At 32.1% G+C, this 13335-nt stretch overlaps 1 protein-coding gene across 6 annotated transcripts; it reads right to left on the minus strand.

The window, feature by feature from the left end:
* Positions 1-2685: 2685 nt before the first annotated feature.
* Positions 2686-12414, minus strand: LOC141677723 (MADS-box protein FLOWERING LOCUS C-like). 6 transcript variants are annotated; one of them, XM_074483771.1, is made up of 8 exons: positions 12078-12412; positions 8693-8780; positions 7361-7416; positions 7168-7279; positions 5381-5422; positions 4581-4622; positions 4320-4466; positions 2686-2970 (listed from the first exon to the last, which is right to left on the minus strand). In XM_074483771.1, the coding sequence occupies exons 1-7, from the start codon at positions 12260-12262 to the stop codon at positions 4353-4355; spliced, it is 639 nt and encodes a 212-aa protein (XP_074339872.1). In that variant the 5' UTR covers positions 12263-12412; the 3' UTR covers positions 2686-2970; positions 4320-4352. The 6 variants fall into 6 exon arrangements, with proteins under 6 accessions (XP_074339872.1, XP_074339871.1, XP_074339873.1 ...); XM_074483770.1 differs by having other exon boundaries at positions 2686-2974; XM_074483772.1 differs by lacking the exon at positions 2686-2970 and having other exon boundaries at positions 4034-4466; positions 8693-8777; positions 12078-12414.
* Between the last annotated feature and the right edge of the window lie 921 nt (positions 12415-13335).

A 13335-nucleotide genomic window follows, 5' to 3' on the forward strand; every position in this document is an offset into this window, starting at 1 on the left:
GATCCCAAAGACAAAGGGAAAGGAAAAGTTGATGAATTAACCAAGCCACTGGAGATGAAAATTTCTCAAATCCTGATAAAGCCAGTGTGCAAAATGGTTCAAGTTACTGATGATAATCTTGTTGTAGATGAAGATGTTCAAACTCTAAAAAGATGGAAGATTTTTGAAGAATCAAAGACAACCTCTGACAAGGCTCAAGTTGTTCAGAGTGAAGAACTGCAAGCTACAACAGAAATAACAAGTTCTGATAAAGTCATCAAGACAACAATCTCTGACAGTGCTCAAGTTGATTTAGACAAAATGAAAGTAGCTGACAAAAAGAAACTTATGTGAAAAAATGTCAAACCATCATATCCAAAGAAAAGCCAATTGTTATCTGATTTCATGACTGTTGGATTAAAAACCAGAGAAGCAAGAGACAGAGCTGGACTAGGTTCTGATGAAGCTAAGATAAAAACAGGAGTTGAAGTGCTTACTAGAGATTCATTTCTTTTAACTGATCAACCTCTTGAAGATGTTACACAGAAACACCTTGATAAGGTTATCTCTGTTCAAGTGGTACTGGATGCTCATGACAAGCACAATGTGAAGGAAAATCTGATTCTATTTCTTGAAGATGGAAGGACATATCAAATGTCAGAATCAGATGTTTTAAACAAATCACTGAAAGAACTTCAATTCTTTCATTATCTTTTAGAGGTAAAGTCTGATATTACCAGGAGATGGTCAAACTTCATATTGAAGACCGTCAGAGATAAAGCAAGAATTTCTGGTTCAAGATTTACAAAATTTATTCCTAATATTGTTGAAGATGATGGAAGTGAAATTCCAATGAAGAAAAATTCTGCTAAGCTTGAAGTGATTCTGAAAGGGAAATGTCTATGCTACGATGAAGATTCTTCTCATCATAGGATAATAAGACTGGATGATGGTTTAGAAAGAAACCATATCTCTGCTTTAAGGACTACAATCTACCAGATTAGAAGTCCGAATGAAGAGATGAAGCAAGTCAAGACAACAATGTCTCAAGTCCTGAGGATTAAAGAAGAAAAGCTGATATCAAGCTTTGTCAATAATCATTACGGATTCAGATTGACTCGGTGAGATTGGTAAAAGCTACAAGGACTGTAAGTTGTAGTTAGTTATCTAGTTAAACTCTTATTGCATTTGTACTTGAGTGTTTTTGACATCATCAAATCTATTAACTTGTATATTTTGCATAATTTACAAGTTGGGGCAGATTGTTAGATACATTTGAGATGTCATGTCTAATATAATTCATGTTTAGTTTTCAGATCTTAACAAAAAAGACATATCAGGACTTACTGAAACCAAGACTTACTGGAAGTCAGAACTTAATATCAGAACTTAAGGTCATAGCAGAACTTAAGTGCGGGAAGACTTTCATATAAGGAAGGAAGCTGATTTACAGTAGAAGATCGAGACTAAAATAAAAGAAGATATGCATGGAAAGAGTTAAAAGACTGGAAGACTTGTAGAAGATATTTGATTGATATATTTTAGGAGACAAAATTATATTTCATATTAATTAGAAGTTATCTTGTAACTGTATACTATATAAACACAGACTTAGGGTTTACACTACATGTGTTATCATTATCGAGAAGATTATACATTGTAACCTAGCAGCTCTTAGTGATATTTGTTCATCACTGAGAGAGAACAACAGTTCTTATTGTGACAGCGTTTATTCAATATATTTGATCTTTGTCACATACTTGTGTTAAATCAATTTGATTGTATTAACACTATATGCAACCTCCTTCTACAATGTTGTGTGACCTAACATGGATAAAGGTAAAAAAAATACTTAATTGAATAAAAATAAATAAAATTATCTTAATTCGTGATTATTATATTAGAAAAATAGTTTAGAACAAATTTTTTAAAACTTAAGTTAACAAAAGAACAAAAATTTAAAATAAATTGAGAAAAAATATGTTTTTATTAATATTTAACTTATCAACTTATAAGTTATAAATTCAACTTATAAATTAGGTCGACAAACAATTCGAGATAAGTCAGTATAGACTTATTATAAGCTAAGATTAACTTATAAGAAGTTGGTTGACAGACGCACGTATATAAAAGTTTTGGTGCCGAATGCCTTGGAGCTCGTTTTGATCGCTTTTTTCATGGCCGGCTCTATTGTCAGAGGACTTTGAGTATACTGTTGTATAGGGCGGTTCCTCGAATATTGTGCATGCAGTGGTTACCGCAAAGACTACAGCTGTGACAGCATTCCCTTAAAAAAATCAGTTACTTAATTTTTATGTATTCTGTTTTATTTATTTACAAGTTTGCAGTTGATGAGCAAGAGCATTGCTGTCCTCTACATCGACATCTTTCTGTTACTTTTCCTTCGGCTTTAAGTTCTATTATCAAAACTTACACCTTAAGTTTAATTTGCTTATGCCGGTTATATTTTTAATTTTAATTTTAAGGTTCTGAGCACTAATGTTAGCTCCGTTTGCCTATATATACCTGGTTAGTATGTAATCATTTTGGTTATTTGTTTGTATAGTGGGGAGAAGAATACTAGCAAAAAACAAACAGCAAATTTGTAAGCACATTTAGTCCATATTAATGTTCTTAAATTTCTATATGCATCTTTCTTTTCTTATTTTTCTTGTACAAACATATATATGTGCACTTTTGAGGATGAACTGTGCATTTCTAGAGTATAAGCCCACATATATTGCGTATGAACTGTGCATTTCTGGAGATAGTTCCTCACATATTAAGCATGTTTGCCTGTAATTTACAAGTTATATTTACTTAAATTATTAATAAGAAAAACTAAACAATCACGTTATCTTGCCATGTTTATCCATCAACTTCTGCACTTTCATTACCCCTGTCAATCAATATATGAGCCATCCCAGTTTGGGGAATCAAAAATGATCCTTGCAATGCAGCTTAATTAGTCGCGATGCTCTGAAAATGGATCTTTCTTGTTTTTCCCAACAAACCAAAAAAAACTTTCAATAGTAAGATTTTGAAACTAGTCACATTTATTCAGTTGTTAACTGATAGATAAGACTAATTTGATGCACAGTGCCATTTGTTTACCTAGACACCACAATGCATAATCCATTAAGAACATAAATACAAACAAGCACTATTAACAACTCTTTTGTACTAATCTGTGAACTGCTAGTTAGTTTTTTGAATGTAGCTATGATTTGCATTTGATTGGGTATGCCCTCTTAACCATGTAATTTTTACTTTCTTGAGCTATATGCATTTTTTATTTATCAAAAAAATACAAACAAGCAGCAATACTCAATAATTAACTAACCTATCTACAATTACAGAAAGCTACAATGGTACCGGAAAACTTAGCTGCAAAGGAGAAAGACGATGACAAAAACAAAGATATGGACCTCAAGTAACCGTGCAAATAATGAGAAGGATAATGCTATATTTGCAAAGAACAAACAGCATAATCGTAAGTCCGTTTCTGTAATAATGTTTCATAAGATCCTATATGCTTTTTTTTGTTCACTCACATGATTTACATAAAAATAGTCTAATTAATACAAACATGCCGTAAGTATTAACACACCATGATAATTTTGTTACTTCACAATTCACATACAAAACTGAAATTCCCACAGAAGTATACATTGAACATTATACGTACATTTCAGAATTTCATGTGTATGAGCATATGCATTTTTCCTTTTTTCTTCCTTAGTTCCTTTGGTTCGTTGGGAGGGTATAGGTGCACTTGTGACAATGAGCTATATATTTCTAGTATTTCTACAAATTTAGCACTTAATTATCATCCCGCAATACTTATATACCCCATAAACTATTTGCACTTCCATAACCAACAATCCAACAAAAGCCTTAAATAGTAAGATTTGGAACCAATCACAATTTTGGACACCTATATCAATAGATAGGCCTACTGCTTTATTATTCAAAAGATCATAAAATACGGAAACAACACAAACAGCGTTCTACCATTGAAAAAACAAACTAAACTCTAGCTATAGAGAACAAAGAAAGAAAACAAACAGTGCCTTATTATTGCGGAGTCCAGGACAGTTATTATGGATAATGGACCCATATTTCCATATAATCTCCAAACAACAGTGTTCAATTAAAGTAAAAACTCTCCTTTTTCCAGAATAGAAATTTAAAGCGTAAGACAGAATACAATGCTTTGTCGTGCCGACAATAGACATATATACTCAGAATAAGGTAATTTTGGGTAACACGATTAAGAAGCCATATAGAACAATTGTAACATGCTTTTATTGTATTTGAGATTCAAATCAGATGTCTACCTGCAGGTGGTCCTTGATTGATGGATGTAACATTTAACACAGCAACATAAGTGTTTCCTTCCCTGGTGCATGATCTGTCTCTGCAAGGTTGCAAAAGCCTATATCGTCCTCCTTTGCAGCTATGTTTTCCTGTACCGTTTTAGCTATCTGTAATGGAAGAAAGGTTAGTAAAATATAGACTAGTGCTGCTTGTCTGTTTTTTCTGTTATATATAGATGATGGGATAATGATCTTGGCAAACAATTGGCACTGTATATCTACCTGCTGCATCAGGTGCTCGTTTTCTTCTCTCAGCGACTTCTCCTACAGATGGCAGCTACTAATCATAAGAATATCTTATGTTATTTAAGCTTAACATTACTATGTCAATGTGCACTTTTCTGGTAGCTTGTAGCAGTTTCTTTAGGTACTTGGTTACGTTACTTTTAATTAGTTTAGCTTTTTCTAAAAGAATAAGTAGATCTCGGCAATACATAAAATGTACCTACACTAGTGCCTACATATCATAATCGTCGTAGATAACAAAAATTCAACCATCTGAGTACTACAATACTAACTACACCCTATGTCCCAGATTAAATGGGCTAGCATGACTTTCATGGTGAAACTTTCTACTTCAAAATTTATGATTACGAAAATATGTCTCCTAATATATTAATTAAGCAATAATATATTAATTAAGCAATAGGATATCTAATAAATATTATGCATAAGATGTGTACAAATTGTATCTGTAAACTATTTTCTTATGGTCAGCATTTTCATAACAGTATCGCAATAGAATAAATTGCACATAAAATAACTAAATTACTCAACTCAAATTGAGGAGAGACGGAGAAAGTGGAATGCAGGAGTTGTTTTGTGACATACATGGCAGATGCTATGGGTGATTGGTAACATGGAAGGACAAAAGGATGTTCAACAGTTCAGGTAATTAACTAAGTATAGTTTCCTAAATGTTGTATGCCAAGAAGCTTTGGAAGACCATTTGAAACCAACAAAGCTGAGTAACCTTACTCCTAGTATAAACATACCATATGTAGATCAACAATAAGGGGTACCTTTTCTTGGAGAGTTGTTATTGGTTCCATCATCAGCTTTGTCTGCAAGATAAATATATAAAATATAATGTTTTAACTAGATTTTTGAACGAAATGAAACAAGGTGGAACATGCAATAGAAAGTATTAAATTTGCTTGCATTCGTATACTGTTGGCACATTACACATATTATACGTACCCAGTTATGGACCAATAACTGTGCTGTTTTTTTCTTGGGATAGCTTAAATTTTGAAGGACATGAAATGAAAATTTTTACTAATATTTGAGTAAATGTTTAGAATTTTCATTCTTACTCCTTTATATTCCTAGCCATCTAAACTATAACACAATCCACCAATTCGAGAAATGATCCATTTTCCTTTGAACTCGTGTCTTTACAAACTTCATCATAAAATACCCGCAGTCCCTTGTTTTTGTTCACTCTTCCGTATTGCCTCCTTTTTTGTCATGGAATTTTTATCATAATATTTCATTTCATTCTCGCTGACCATACATAGCATTTACTCATTCAAAAATGATTCACGTACTTCCTATAGACATGTCTAGATATCATATCTAGCTAGTTGTGCATGTCCCATAAAAAAATCAGATAAAGGATTTCTGTTACTAGAATGAATCATCTTGAAGAAATGAATCAAACAAATACATAAACTCCATGCTTATCCAACTATAACATATGAAATCGGAAGGCATGACGATAGTGCGAACCCCAAGTTAGTCACCAACACCACAGGTTACACAGACCGCCGCAATTAGTGGTGCTTCTTTAGGGTCCTAAGAATTTTTCACACTCAAGGGTAATATGCCCAGTTCTACATCGGTCAAGAGGGGAAGTAAAAACAAAAACTATGAGTTCAGATATTTTACAAATTCCAGATTGTTGTTTTTACAACGCCAGACTAAGAACCTAGGCCTTGACATGTTAGCGTGGCAAGAAAGCGATTTTACGGAAATTTAGAGATTGCATATTAAAGGAAGAAGAATGTTCAATAACAGTGTCATATTGGCCTTTTTTGGACGTTGAGAAGATGGTTAGGAAATCTTTAAGAGTACTGAGTTGCTATAGCAGATGAGCACCAAACTGATAGCCGAGATCCTCCCTCAAATAAAAGAGATTGTAGACATGGCCCGCAATTTAGTCTCTGAATAAGGCTGCAAAATGACTAACACCACAAGCGAGTAGATATATGCAAGTATCACCATGTTCTGAGCATAAGATATACTCGCATAATGCAAATTTCTATGCCTCAAGTGTTGGTCAAGATAGCACAAAAAATATTTCGCAGGTTAGAAACAAGAGATTAGCAAATAACAATTTAAAAAGGAAAAGGAGAGGAAAGACGAGAGAATTTTAAAGATTTTCGAACAGAAATAAACCAAGAAATTTTAATTAAGATATTGGTCATTATTTGGTTTTCATGATAGTGCGACACGATATAATTTTGAAACTACAAACTATCCCCAATCTTTGAGCAGACCGAAGAATTTATTCTAAAGCAAAGGTTAATACTACCGTGATGCACATTTAGATAAACTGTAACACATAAATCAGACCTGACCAAGGACCACCAAAGATAAAGGGAGCTCTTTACCTACGACAATTATGTGGGAAGGTAAATTTATGTTTCAAATTAGCGTTTTAGTATTTCTGCGGCTGTCTAAGGATAACCATTCATGATTATGGTAGCAGTTGGCTTATTGCTTAAAAAACACGATGCATTAGTGCGCAGCCCTGAAACTAGTGCCTGTGTTTATTACCCAGTTACGTAGATACGAATGTTCATACATTGACAGAGACCATTGCTGCTCGTGTTTGGACTAGTGCTGTCTCCAGATCTGCCTCCAGTTGCATCAGGTTTGCCACAGTTAGCTGGTCAGGATTTAGTTCAGCGAGGTCCCTAAAAAAATTGAGGTCAATCTAATGAGTATAAAATCCACATTTTAACTTCTTGTTAACATTCAGATAAGAGGGGTCTTGCCTTTTAACTCCTTGCAAGAGATCTCCTTCCGCGTGATTACTTGCATATTTCGAATTCTATTATATATAAACATGCCACATTGTTAGATTTTATAAGAGATGAAGAGCTTGTTTGACTTATCATAAAAAATAAAATAGTTATCACTTAAAGCGTAACTTATTTGCTTAAAGTGAAAAGTGATATTTATAACTTTCTATGTAAAGTGAAATTAGTATTTGGCTATATTTTAAATTTGAAAAACAAAAATCATATATATTTATATTTTGAGTTTGATCGGAGGATTAATCAGAACAAAATCATATATATATTTATATATATATATTGATATTATTTAATATTAACCGTCTTTATTATTAAAATAAACAATTTGACTATAATTCATAAAAAAATAGTTCGATTTAAAAATCAAATTGATCAAATAATTTATACGGTTTAATCTGAAATTTTTAAAAATTCCAAGATACTATTGTTTCAACGAAATCGCTCAACATGCAACGTGTGTTTAGGGTGGTGAAAAATAGTTTGGGGGGAAAAATACCTCTGGTGTACTTACTATTTTAAACCTATAATTCACTTGAAGTTGAAAAAAATAAGGTAACCCAAACACATTTGAATTGACTTTAAGTGAGCCGGAAAAAAATATAAGCAAGCCCAGACAGGCTAGACATGTTGGCATTATAGTATATATCGCTCATGTCTATTACAATTTACCGACCAAATTATGAAGAATTAATATGGTAATTATTACTAAACAAGACAAGTTATTATTTAACAAGACAAGACAAGAGTAGGATAGAGCATAAGGCTAAAACCATGCTCTATGTCATGACAATATAAAAGGATAAGCTACTTATTTTTATCAGCACAAAATACAACATCAGTAATGGCCATTCCACAACCGTCATTTATCCCAAAACATATTTTTTTTGTTAGGTCTTTTATTTCAGGGTTTTATAAATGATATATAGTTGTTCTTTCCTTTGTTTTAGAACTAGTTTATTAATAAATTTTGAAAATGAAACATTGTTACGCCCGGCTCTAAACTCGGCTTACTCGGCCCGAATTACAGCCATATTTATCTCAATATATCCTCACTTCATCATATATAGTTTAGGCCACCTTACTATGGGTACAAACCAACAGATTCAACCTCGGGAGCACTCAGATTTTTACAGATATCTCCTTGAGTTGATTGCTTTTCTAAATCATATTACTAATTCAAACTTTCGACGAGTTTCATAAAGACAACTGAATGTAGCGTAATCATATTATCTATGCTAATGTCTACCGTTGTTGGACGAAAAAAATCAACTAATACTATAATATGGTTACCTTAGGTTCATGAACCTGAATTCCGGTGGCTTCCCTCTGGTCCGCATTATAAGCGGCATGATATTGTCGAAGAATTTCAGTCAAACTACTGCAATTCAACGAAACTTAGTAAACAACCCTGCTGCTAAAAAAATTATTAACTGTGTATAAAAAGAAGTAATACAATGTTCCTTACATTAAAAAACAATTATTCTTACTATAAAAGTAACAAGTAAATAAACTGTCTGTCAAGTTATAATTATTTTTTATTGCCCAAACTCGGCTGAAAGTGCCTAATGATGCCAGACGGAGAATTAGAATATTACTTTATTTTTATTTTATATTCTTATTTAGATAGGCCGAAAGTGCCCAATGATGACAATATTTATTACTATAATATACCTTTCCACTTTCGATGATGTGTACTACATATATACATATATTTGCAACCCGATTCAATTATCTTCGATAAGACGACATATTGCCCCTCGCATATCCAATAATCGATAGTATCTTGTCGCCTCACTTTCAACCTATAATGTATCATTACGTGAAAATAGTTATGTTTATGTTCATAATGAATGTATTGGCCAAATAATGTATCATTATGTGAAAATAGTTATGTTTACGTTCATAATGAATGTATTGGGAACCAAAAGCCTTTGTAAAGAGAAATAAAATTAAAACAATTGATATGTGTTTACTACACCTAAAAGTTTTATTGCAAACCATTGATATGCGCTTAGTGCTCCCTAAAAGCTATTAGCTAGCTAAGATGATCTCCGAGATACTTTTAATTGACATTTCCGATATCAACGTACTTTGAAGTAGTTTTTATCAACAAAACAAAATGTAAAATAAGAAGTGTAAAGAGAAAGAACATGATTTTAGTAAGATATTATAGTATGTAATTTAGGAGTGTCACGTATAATTTGAAATAACATTTCTAACTGTTCTCCAATTTTCTAGTTAAGAGTCTAAATAAAGATAGTCTTCGAGATGTTTTAAGTATCTACGAAATTTTAAAAATTTGCCTCATTGCTATCTAAATTAATTGACATTGTCATAAAATCATTTTGTTTTTTACAAATAAACATCTTCTTTAAACTTCAATGTTATTAGAAAGAGTAATTCAGTTTTCTAATATTTATTACTTCTTTGTATATCATTAATGATAATTATTTCTCTATATATTTTTAACGAACTTTTTATAATATTTGTTAATCCATGACACTTATACTTACATATTTTTAACAACATTAACTTGTTCAATTTGGTTGGAGTTTTAAAAAAATATTATTAAAATTCATGTGGATAATTCAAACTACAATTATGCACTCATATATATCATAAACCAACTATTAACTGTTCCTTTCACCCGCTGCTTATGACACGTTTCCTTCCGGTGATCCACCGTAACCAACTACTAACTGTCCCTTTAGCACCGGTGCTCATGACGTGTTCCACCATTCCAAGTGGGAACCAAGCTAAAAATCATTATAGACTCCATACGATTTTCAATACATTGAGTGAATGGAGAGACAAGGCTCCAAGGATATCCTAGGCGAAGTGGTTGCCCTAATAAAAATACGAATTTTGGTCTACAAAATGTATAAATACAAATTTATACAGTAAAGAATAGAAATGAAAAATGTAAAAATCAACAAACTTTGCATATATATACCAGTACAGTAACCATTGAGTGATCAAAAAGAGTGGATAACCGATGAGTTTATGTATTTCCTCTCTGTTTGATTTTGATTAAACTTACATGTGACAGTGTAATATATAATAGTATATACATCCGGTAACAATATGGTACATTTTGTGGGTTTAAGTGTGCGACTTACTAACAGCAAAAAATTCGCGTGCACTGTCATCTAGATTTGAGATTTCTGACTTTAATAGATTGCAAGCACACCAAAAAGGTCCTTGCAGGTCTACTCTCCATTTATTATTTTGTGAAGTGTGACCAGCAAAAGGTACAAATACTACTTGTTTTATCAAAGTCCAATTTAAGATAATTTGGCATAGTTCATTAATAAATAACTTGGGGTAAAAAAATGAATTTAGATTTTGGTATAATTTTTGGCCTTTTTATTATATTATTAAACATACATTATATTATTAAAGTCATATCGAAGTCTTTTATAATTTGTCATTCGCGGACTTTAATTTTTTGAAATAATAAAATATTAGGCTAAATTAGGAATCTATAATCCTAAACTTGTATTCCATTGACGCTTTAACTACGGATACCAAATTTTAATTAAAATGAGGGGCCTTAAACTTGTTGTCATAGAAGCGGAGTAGGATAAAGGTATTACATATCCTTATATATTTATTTTTGGCATCTATACTATACTATATTATAATAACTGGAATGAGATATAATTTGGTATGCCGTTTTTTGGTTGGTTTGGTTATTCCTATTTGTGACCGTCAGATCTTTTTAATCAAGTGATCAGAGGTTCGAACCCCGCCAACATCAAATATTTATATTATTATTTATACACCACTAAAAATTCAGAGGTTTGAACCTCACCATCAGCAAATACTTATATTATTATTTATACACTACCCAATATTCAGGTTCGAATCCCACCAATAATAAATATTTATATTATTATTTATAAATATACTAATAGGGTAATGATTCAAAAAAATATATATATTTAAATGATATAAAAATATTAATAAAGACTCATGATCGCACAGGTTGTAAGGCTAGTAGATATAATTTTTGTTTATTTATAGCCTAACTCCATAACTCCAGGATAGATAGATTATACCGACTTTCAAGGTTTGCCAAGTAAATATCTGAAATGGTAGGCTTGATAATAAGAATCTAGGTGAGGCTCCACCTCTATTCAGGCCCAAGTCAACTGCAGAATATATGTTAATCCTTTTAGAAAATGAACAATTCTCAATATATAATAACATAAAGGTATTATAGAAATATATTGGGGGCCTAAGCCTTGCACAAAAACTATCAAAATCACAAATAATCTTTCTAATAAATCGCCGAATTTTAATTAATCCTAAATTGGTAGCGATCTTCTCCGATTATCGATTTTTACAACACTTACTAGAGTATCAAAAATCAAATCACATGTTACAATAATACAGATCTCCCAATAGTCGTAATAGAATAGAACATATCATTATACAAAAAATTCATCCATTAGAGTAGCACAAATCACCGGTCACAATAATACATATCGATAGTAGCACGTATTATAGTCATCATGGCACAAACCTAAGTGAATAAAAACATACGGATCAATAGTCGTAGTAGCACATATCATAGTCATAAATCATAATGCACAAACCATCGAATTATGAACAATTGAATCAACATGTATAGACGCATATAAGAAAGCAAGTAATTACTAAACAAGTTTACCTATTGGAATTGGAAAATTGATAGAGTTTGCCAGTTCTGGAGAAAATAAGAGCAGCAACTGGAACGTCACAAAGAATCGAAAGTTGTTTAGCCTTCTTAAAAAGACCGGTTCTTCTCTTGGAAAAAGTCACCTGTCTGTTGCTCTTGTCTTCGATCCGTTTTATTTCCAGCTTCTTCCTCCCCATCCTCAGATTCCACGTCAGCCCTAGCCTCCTCAACTTTTATTCATCCCCCTTTCAGTTATTATGGATGATGTTTTAAATAGATATGCAGGAGTTATAATCTAACTCTTGAGCATAGTGAATTAGTGATAATACAATATTTGCGACTTACTATATGAAATGGGGAGAATTTGTAATTATTAATAACGCCCTCTTCTTATTATTATTATTAATAATAATAATAATGCAATGTAATTAAAAATATATAAGAGAGTTTATTTACATAATAATCCCGAAAAATAACTTTGTATACAAGTTTTAAATAAGTGCTACTCTAGGTCTGTCATTCTCAGGAGTCATCTGGACTTTCTTTCTTACTTTTACCTTTTCTCGTAATGAAGTGATAATCATGCGAAGATATTTTATAACCCGGCAAGCAGATATTTTGTACATTAAAAATGATAGGGATATGCTTCGGTATTAAAGTATTATAGAAGAAAAAAAATTAGAAAAAACTTATGCGACTAATTTTAATAATAGTATTAAAGTATGTGTCGGGTTTTCATTCCTCAATGTAAAAAATTGAGGGAGACGGAGGGAGTATTTGTTGAAAAATTTGGGGCCACTTTGAGTCGTTCTTAAGTGGGTGACGCTGAGAGTATGTTCTCCTCCGTGAGAGCTTTCCGAGGCACTTTGAAGTACTAAAATGGTTAAGGGATGGATGAGATGTGATCACTTAAAGGTGAAAATGTAGAAAAAAAAACTTGTATCCCACATTGAAATGGAAAAGGGTTTTCATTACTTTATATAGCACAACACTTTAGTAATGTTTAAAAGTGTTAGTAAGGTGTTGCTCCATCTCCGCGCTCAGGGGGTGCAAATTTTCGGATTTCGAGGGGTAATCTGAGGCTTGCAAAGCCTTCGGGCTTGCCCGCGTGTGCGACGTGCGAACACGAATATAGCAGAAAATTGGCCTGAATAATCACGGACTAGTTTTGCTTCTCTTAAATAAATAATCATTATTCTGTATTTATTTTTATAAATACAAATATGAATTGATTTGACAGTTATAATTCGATTCAATTACGGATAATAAT

Source organism: Apium graveolens, chromosome 8, assembly GCF_009905375.1.
Source record: "Apium graveolens cultivar Ventura chromosome 8, ASM990537v1, whole genome shotgun sequence".
Classification (NCBI taxonomy): domain Eukaryota; kingdom Viridiplantae; phylum Streptophyta; class Magnoliopsida; order Apiales; family Apiaceae; genus Apium; species Apium graveolens.